Below are 8,875 nucleotides of genomic sequence, written 5' to 3'. Positions count from 1 at the left end.
CGCGGCCTCCATCCCCCTTTTACGGGTGAGGTCACCGAGGCCCGGAGACGGGAAGTGATCTGCCCAAGGCCACACCGCGGACGAGCGGCGGAGCTGGGATCGGAAGGCCAGGGCCGTGCTCCGTCCACTACGCCGTGCTGTTGCCCCGCCGGGTGGGCCCGGGCGGGGGCACGTGGTGACGCTTCTCGGGGTCGGGGGGGAGGGACGGTCGCAGCCAGCGCGCCTGCGCGGACCGGGGGCCGGCCGGGGTCAGCGGAGTCGGGGTCCCCCCTTCCCGCGCCCGACTCGGCGGCGAAGCGGACCGACCGGCCCCCGCCGGCGGCCCCGACACCCGGGTCGCTAAATAAAAAATGACGTCGGCGTCCGTGAAGCGCCTACTCTGGGCCGAGCACGGCGGTGGGTACAGGGCGACGGGTTTGTCCCCCGTGAGGCTCACGGTCTCCATCCCCGTTTTCCAGACGAGGTCACTGAGGCACGGAGAGGTTCAGTGACGTGTCCAGAGTCGCACGGCCGACAGGCGGCGGAGCCGGGATTAGAACCCACGACCTCTTGACTCCTAAGCCCGGGCCTTTTCCACTGAGCCACGCTGCCTCTCTGGTGCGGGGGCCGGGACCCCGGGCCGCTCACCTCACCTCCCTCTACCTCCGCGTCCTCGTCCGCAGAGCGGGGGCTGCCGATGCCTGCCTTTGCTCCCTACCTCACGGGAAAGTGACTGTCGTGTGTCGGGGCGGGGGGGGGGGGGGGAGGGAGATACGCGATGGGGACTGGGAGGGGGCTTTAGGAATGAAAGCGCTCTAGAAAAACCGAGGTGCCATTCGTCTACGGTATTTTTTTTTATAATAATGTTGGTATTTGTTAAGCGCTCACTAAGGGCAGAGCGCCGTTCTAAGCGCCGGGGGAGATACGGGGGGCATCGGGCCGTCCCACGTGAGGCTCACGGTCTTCATCCCCATTTGACAGATGAGGTCACTGAGGCCCAGAGAAGTCAAGTGACCTGCCCACGGTCACCCAGCTGACAAGGGGCGGAGCTGGGATTCGAACTCGTGACCTCCGACTCCCAAGCCCGGGCTCTTGGTTAAGCGCTTGCTATGGGCCGGGCGCCGTCCTCAGCGCTGCGGGTGGATAGAAGCAAATGGAGTGGGACACGGTCCCTGTCCCACGTAGGGCTCCCGGTCTCAATCTCCATTTTACAGATGAGGTCACCGAGGCCCAGAGATGTGAAGCGACTCGCCCGCCGTCATCAAGAGCGGCGGGCGGCGGGATTAGGACCCGTGACCTCCCGACTCCCAGGCCCACCCTCCATCCACTAGGCCATGCCGCTTTCTATTTCGGCAGCGTGCCGGAAGGTTAAAGGTCAACCTCCGCTCCAAAGGAAAGCTCCTCACTCTAGGGCTCGAGGCTCTCCGTCGCCTCGCCCCTCCCTACCTCTCCTCCCTCCTCTCTTTCCAGCGCCCGCCCCGCACGCCCCGCTCCCCCGCCGCCCGCCCCCTCGCCGTCCCCCGGTCTCGCCCGTCCCGCCGTCGACCCCCGGGCCGCGTCCTCCCGCGGTCCCGGGACGCCCTCCCTCCTCGCCTCCGCCGGACCGATCCTCTTCCCCTCTCCGGAACCCTACTCGAAACTCACCTCCTCCGAGAGGCCTTCCCGGACCGAGCTCCCCTTCTCCCTCTCCTCCCTCCGCCGCGCCCCCTTCGCCTCTCCGCGGCTTAACCCTCTCTTCCCCCCATCTCCCTCCGCTCCTCCCCCTCTCCCTTCCCGTGCCCTCGGCGCCGTACTCGTCCGCTCGACCGTATACATTTCCGTCACCCTATCTGTTCTGTCAACGAGACGCACGTCGCCTCGATTCTATTCGGTCGCCATCGTTTTCGCGAGACGTCCTTCCCCCCGACTCCATCCGTCGCCGTCGTCCCCGTCCGTCCGTCTCCCCCGATCGGACCGTGAGCCCGGCGGACGGCGGGGACCGTCTCCATCTGTGGCCGACTTGTTCGTCGCAAGCGCTCAGTCCGGTGCTCTGCACATAGTAAGCGCTCAATAAATACCATTGAATGAATGAACGAATAAAGGGCTCGCCTTGGGGCAGGAGTTGGGAACCCGGACCGGGCCGGACGGCGGGACCGAGGGGCGGGCGAGGAGGGTAGGGGCCGGGGCCGGGGCCGCCAACTCCGGCGTCTCGTACTCTCCCGAGCGCTCGGTACAGCGCGCGCCGTCAGCGCTCATTAAATACCAGCGACCGACCGAGGCCGGTCACTTCTCTTGGCGGCTCCGGCTCCGGGGCTTCCCCAGGTCCCCACTAGCCCAGCGGCCCGGCCGTAGGGTCGGTCGGGAGCCCGTCCGCCCGCGGGATCCTCCCGCTCCCGGGCCGGGGGCCGCGAATCGGAAGGTTGAGGGGAGGGCGGCGGCGGCCACGTGGACGCCTCCCGCGTCGGGCCCAGAGCGGGCCTCGTCCGGCTCGCGGTTCGGAAGGTCTCTCGGCTTCGTGTCCCGGCAAGGACGCGCGGGCCCGGATCGGCCGTTCCGGAGATGGGCCCCGGCTCGGCCCGGGGTCGCCCGGCTCCACTCGGCGGCGGGAGGAGCCGACGGGAAGGGCGCCGGGATCCGCTCCGAGAAGCGGAGGGAAAGGCTCCTCCGAGGGGGCCGGGCCCCTGCCCGTGGGGCGGGGGGGGGCGGAGGCCGATTCCGCCGCGCAAAAGCCCCTCGCCGCTCTCGGGGACCCTCCGCCTCTCCTCGCGCCGCCCTTCCCGGGAAGGGAAGCCGCCCGGGGCCGGGGCTGCGGCCGGCTCGCCTGGTCTCGGCCGCCTCGGACGATGCCAGGGAAGGGGAAGAGGAGGAGGAGGAGGAGGAGGAGGAGGAGGAGGAGGAGGCGTTTCGGGCCTCGGCCTCGCTCGCCTCCCTGGGCCTCGCCGGGCCTACGGCCCCGGCAGCGTCTGACCTCCCGACCCCGGCCGGAGGCCGCCGGTTTCTCCTCCCGCCCCCGTCCCGCGTGGCCGGCTTAGCTCTCCCGGGGGTTCTCCGGGCCCGGGGCCCCGGTGGGAGTTGGGCCCCATCGAGGAGGGCCCGTTTGGGGCCGCCCCCGCCCCCCCGCCGCTTTCTACCGGTTTGAGAGGCGGCGGGGCTCGGTGGAAAGAGCCCGGGCGGGGGAGTCAGAGGTCGTGGGTTCTGATCCCGACTCCGCCGCCTGTCGGCCGTGTGACCTGCCCCAAGTGACTTCTCTGTGCCTCAGTTCCCCGATCTGTCAAATGGGGATGAAGACTGGGAGCCCCACGTGGGACGACCCGATCGCCTTCTATCCTCCCCGGCGCTTGAAACGTGGCGCGTCCCAAATGCCATCGTCCGTAGGGAAGCGGCGCGGCTCGGTGGAAAGAGCCCGGGCTTGGGAGTCGGGAGTCACGGGTTTGGATCCCGGCTCTGCCACTCGTCGGCTGTGTGACCGGGGGCGAGTCGCTTCGCTTCTCGGTGCCTCAGTGACCTCATCTGTAAAACGGGGATGAAGACTGTGAGCCCCACGTGGGACGGCCCGATTCCCGTGTGTCCACCCCAGCGCTTAAAACGGTGCTCTGCACGGAGTAAGCGCTTAACAGATACCAACATTATTATTGTCACTTCACTTCTCTGGGCCTCAGTGCCTCATCTGTAAAATGGGGATTAAAACTGTGAGCCTCACGTGGGACACCCTGATGACCCTGTATTTACCCCAGCGCTTAGAACAGTGCTCTGCGTATAGTAAGCGCTTAACAGATACCAACATCGTTATTATTATTGGGAGCCGGCGGTCATGGGTTCGAACCCCAAATCTGCCACTTGTCAGCTGTGTGACTGTGGGCTAGTCGCTTCACTTCTCTGGGCCTCAGTTCCCTCATCTGTCAAATGGGGATGAAGACTGGGAGCCCCACGTGGATCAACCTGATCACCTTCTATCTTCCCCAGCGCTTAAAACATAGCCCGTCCCAAATGCCATCATTCATAAGGAAGCAGCGTGGCTCAGCGGAAAGAACCCGGGCTTGGGAGTCGGGGGTCACGGGTCCGAACCCCGGCCCTGCCCCTCGTCAGCCGGGTGACCGTGGGCGAGTCGCTTCACTCCTCTGTTCCCTCATCTGTCTTTGTTCTCGTCCGCCCGTCTCCCCCGATTAGAGACCGTGCGCCCGTCAAAGGGCAGGGACCGTCTCTCTCTGCTGCCGACTTGTTCATTCCCAGCGCTCAGTCCGGTGCTCTGCACCTAGGAAGCGCTCAAGAAACACTATCGAAGGAATCAACTGTCAAACGGGGATGAAGCCCGGGAGCCTCACGGTTGGCCCCGCATCTCCCGCAGCGCTTAGAACAGCGCTGAACAAACCCCCCTCCGCGATCCTTCTCCTTCTCCCCCAACGGCGGCCCGGGGCCGGGAGTCCGGGCGCGGCGGCGGGGACAAAAGGCGCCCGCGGGCGCCCCCCCGCGGCCCCCGCCGCCCCCGCCGCTCGCCCATTGGCCGGGGCCGCGCCCGGGGGGCGGGGCCTCCTCCTCCCCCGCCCGCCTATTGGCCGGGCCCCGGACCGGGGGGGCGTGGCCCGCGGGGAGGGGGCGGGGCCTCCCCCTCCGCCTATTGGCCGAGACCCGGCGGGGGGCGTGGCCACCTCCGCCGGGGCCCGAGGGGCGGGGCCTCCTCCTCCTCCGCCCGCCTATTGGCCGAGACCCGGCGGGGGGCGTGGCCGTCGGGGAGGGGGCGGGGCCCCCGCGCGGCGCTCGTTGGGGGTTCTGGGTTCGAGGGGAGAAGAGGCGGCGGCGGCGGGGGCTGTGCCGAGGCCGGGCGGCCTCGAGAGGTCGCTGTTGTCCGGCGGCCGCCCTCGCTCCGCTCCTCCCGCTCCCCCCCCCCTCCCCCCCCTCCTCCTCCCGCATCCCGGTCGGTCCTTTCTCCTCCTCCTCCTCCTCCTCCTCCCGCGGCCCGTGCGTGGCGGCGTCGTCGTCGTCGTCGTCGTCGTCGGGGCGGAGCGGCGATGCCCTGCAGAACCTTGGACAGAAGCTGAGCTCCGCCCGGGGCCCGGCCGGCGCCCGCATCCTCGGCCGCAGTGCGGTGAGTCCCCGCAGCCCGGGGAGGGAGGGAGGGAGGGAGGGAGCGGGCGGGCGGGCGGGCGGGCGGCGGGGCCGCCGGCGGCCGCCATGGGCACCGTCCTGTCCCTGTCGCCCGGCTACCGCAAGGCCCCGCCGTTCGACGACGGCAAGGGCGCCAAGGACAAGGGCCCCAAGCGGCCCTCGCTCATCTCCGCGCTGCCCTGGAAGCGCCTGGTGGCCGCGTCGGCCAAGAAGAAGGGCTCCAAGAAGGCGCCGCCCGCCGCCGGCTACCGCGACAACGTCACCCACCTCAACCATGAGAACCTGAAGAAGTCGCTGTCCTGCGCCAACCTGTCCACCTTCGCGCCGCCGCCCGCCCGCCCGCCGCCCTCCCCGGCCTCGGCCGACGAGGCTCCCGCCGCCGCCGCCGCCGCCGCCGCCCCCGAAAACGACCCCCGCGCCGCCGCCGCCGTCGCCGCGCCCCCCGGGACCCCCAAGAGGGTGGTGGTGCAGGCGTCGACCAGCGAGCTGCTGCGCTGCCTGGGCGAGTTCCTCTGCCGCCGCTGCTTCCGACTGAAACACCTGTCCCCCGCCGACCCCGTCCTCTGGCTGCGCGGCGTCGACCGGGCCCTGCTCCTCCAGGGCTGGCAGGACCAGGGCTTCGTCACCCCCGCCAACGTGGTCTTCCTCTACATGCTCTGCCGGGACGTGGTGTCGCCCGAGCTGGCCGCCGACCACGAGCTGCAGGCCGTCCTGCTCACCTGCCTCTACCTGTCCTACTCCTACATGGGCAACGAGATCTCCTACCCGCTCAAGCCCTTCCTGGTGGAGACCTGCAAGGAGGCCTTCTGGGACCGCTGCCTCTCCATCATCGACCTCATGAGCCCCAAGATGCTGCAGATCAACGCCGACCCGCACTACTTCACCCAGGTCTTCGCCGACCTCAAGAACGAGTGCCACCGGGACGAGCGGAACGGGCTCCTGACCGGCCCGGACCGGTGAACCGACACGCCGCCGGCCCCTCTCCCCGGACCGGTCCCCCCCCCCCCGCCCCCGCCCGTCGTCGCCGTCCGCGGCCCCCGGCGACGGCGGGTCGGGGGACGCGTCCGGGCCCGCCCCCCCCCCCCGCTCCCTCCGGGCCTCTCCGGCCGGCCGGGCCGCAGAAGCGGCGGCGGCGGCGGCGGCGGCGAGGGCGGCGCGGGAGCCACGTGCCGTCGTCGTCGTCGTCGAGGGCGGCGCGGGAGCCACGCGCCGGCCCGGACGGCCCCTTCCCCGGCCTCCTTTCGGGACCGAGCGGGAGGTTCGGATCCGGGAGGAAACCGAGGGTCCGGACGCCCCGCTCGCCGGACGGGCGGCTCCCCGGGCCCGGCCGGCCCGGCCGGCCCGGCCCGCCCGGCGCCCGGACGGTCCGAGGGTCGGGGGCGGCTCGGCCCCGGGGCACCGTCGCCTCGGCGTTCCGGCCGGGAGCGCGGCCGCCCGGGGGCACCGGGCCGGGGGGCGCAGAGGGACCGGGGCCGCCCGGCGGGGGCGGCGGCGTCTCCCCGGCGCCGAAGGAACCGAGAGCTGCGAAGGCGGGGTCGGGCCCGCGGAGGGGTCGGCGGCGGGCCGCGGGGACCTCGCCGGCCGAGGGGACCCGGGGGGCCGAGGGCCCGCGGGGTTGGAGCCGTCGGGGCGTCTCCCTCCCGCCCCCCGCCCGGCCCCCGGTCTGGGAGACGGCGCCCGGGCGCGGGGCCGGCCTCGTACGTACTCTTCCCCCCCGAACCCCGGCGGGCCCCGGCCGCCCTTCCACCGGGCTGCGGCCTCCTCTTCCGTCCCCTCCCTCCCTGGGGTTAATTCATCCCCGGAGGAGGTCCGGGCCGCGGGGCCGGCGGCGGGAGCGGACGGGGGGAAGGCCGCGCCCCGCTCGCCCCACCGACGTGAAACGTTCCCACGCTCCTCGCGGCCCCGACGGCCGGGACTGTGGACGGGAGAAACTGGTATACTTGAGCGAGCAAGCGATTCACACGATTTCCATGCTGCTATGAAGAATACTTTTCGAACAAAAGAAAAAAGACAAAAAAAGAAACTAACCTACAAAAAACCACCACCACCACCGACCACCGACCACCACCGAGACGACGACAGACCCACCTCCTTTGATCTATTCTTTCAGCGTTGCTTTTCCAGTGGTATTGTGCATGCGGATCGGGCATTTTGTGTCTTCTGAAAAAAAAAAAATAATCTTAGAACAGATGGCTGGGAGAATTTCACCGCGCACAAAGCAAGGCTCACGGTAGCTCGGTATTTGATTTCTCTCTTCCTCCTCCTCCTCCTCCTCCTCCTCCTCCTCCTCCTCCTCCTCTCAGGCGGTTCCACTAGCCTTTAGTTCTCTTCCGACGGTCGTTCTACTTGCTGATGGAAAACGTGCCATTTCCCTCCCCCCCTTGCCCCCCACCCCGGCCCCCCGACTCGAAATGATTCCTAGCTGTATATCGGGATCTGCTAACGATTCACGTACGATGTCTGTTGGTTTTTTTAGTGCAATCTCTTCCGTAGACCTTCTCTGACCAAATCGTGGGTATCGTTAAGGTTATTAATTTATATCTGTCTCATTTTCGTATGTGTGTAGCGTGTTTGTGAGTATGTGTGGTTTATAATCCGACAAAGTCACGAGGCTCGGTCTGGCTGTAATTTAATTCCCTTCCCTTATTTTTATTTATTTTTGTACTGTGCTGATTGAATAAAACGCACTGGCCATCCATTCCCCCCGGGGCTCCCTTCGCCGGGTCGGTCTTTCTGCGACGCGGGCGGCGGCGGCGGCGGCGGCGGCGGGCGGGGCCGGGGGCACCCTCGCGGCGAGGCCGCGGGCCCCCGGACCGCCACGGGGTCGGCCTCCGGGGGACGGAGACGGGGGCGGCCGGAAGGCGACGGGCCTTCGCCACGGTTAAGGTCATTCAAGCGGCGTCGCGCCGGTCGCCGGTTCCGGGACAGCGGGCCGCTCGTCGGTACCGGGGCACCCGCCGCTTAAGGCACCGGTTCGGGGGGCGGGGGGGCGGCCCCATTCCGGTCGCCGGCTTCGTGGCGCCGCTCCGGTCGCTGGTTCCGGGCCGCCGGGTCGCGGCGGGGCTCGCTCGCCGATTCCGGGGCCCGGGCTCCGGGCCCCAGCCGCCGGTTCTGCGGCCCGGCTCCCCGGCGCGGCCCGGGCCAGAGCTCCGGGGCGCTGACTCTGGGGCCCCGGCGCCTTGCCCGGCTCCGGTCGCTGGCTCCATCGCCCAGACCCGGAGGCTCGGGCCCGTCGGGGGGGAGGTGGGTCGTGGGGGGGGCGGGGAGGGGGGGCTACGGGGCCTCGGGCTCGGCTCCACCGGAGAGCGAGAGCGAGGCGTGACTCAGCCCGACGGCGGGGGAGGAGCGGCTCCCCCTCCGACGGCGTGGATGGGGCCGGTGGCTGCCCGCCCCGTCGGGCTCCGGCCCTCCCCGGCCCCCTGCCGCTCCCCTCCGCCCACCCCCTCCTCTGCCAGTCCCCCTCAGGGTTGGGTCGGAGAGAGCCACGGGCGACGCCGCCTGGCCGGCTCCGCCGCACCAGCCGAGAGGGCGGGCCGTTGACCCCAAGAGGCGGCGGGAAGTGGCCCGAGGAGGAGGCTGGAGGGGGCTCTGATGGGGCCCGGGTCCCAGACGGACGTTGGGAGCCGGTTCCTCTCCATGGCAAGAGAGGCCCGGCCTCGCCGGCTTCGGCCCCGGCCCGCGCCGGCCCCGGCGGCCCCCGGACGGGGTGAACGGGGTCCGGACCCGAGGCTACCGGGCCCCCGTCCGTCCCGGGCGAGGGGGGAGGCCGAGAAGCCGGACGTCGGAGAGACGCTCACACACCACGGGGACGGCG

The 8,875-nt window shown here is 70.2% G+C and overlaps 1 protein-coding gene across 1 annotated transcript; it reads left to right on the top strand.

The window, feature by feature from the left end:
* The first annotated feature begins 5,101 nt into the window (after positions 1 to 5,101).
* CDK5R1 (cyclin dependent kinase 5 regulatory subunit 1) lies at positions 5,102 to 6,101 on the top strand. Its single transcript, XM_007660365.3, has one exon. It carries the CDS (start codon positions 5,128 to 5,130, stop codon positions 6,019 to 6,021), a length of 894 nt encoding a protein of 297 aa, XP_007658555.2. The 5' UTR covers positions 5,102 to 5,127; the 3' UTR covers positions 6,022 to 6,101.
* Positions 6,102 to 8,875: the final 2,774 nt, after the last annotated feature.

The sequence above is a fragment of the Ornithorhynchus anatinus genome, chromosome 11 (genome assembly GCF_004115215.2).
Source record: "Ornithorhynchus anatinus isolate Pmale09 chromosome 11, mOrnAna1.pri.v4, whole genome shotgun sequence".
NCBI classification, from domain to species: Eukaryota; Metazoa; Chordata; class Mammalia; order Monotremata; family Ornithorhynchidae; genus Ornithorhynchus; species Ornithorhynchus anatinus.
Note: the sequence above shows the minus strand (reverse complement) of the source record. Positions and strands in the feature narration are given on the sequence as shown.

Coding starts and splice junctions, on each gene's coding strand:
- CDK5R1 (XM_007660365.3), top strand. CDS start 5,128: ATGGGCACCGTCCTGTCCCTGTCGCCCGGCTACCGCAAGGCCCCGCCG.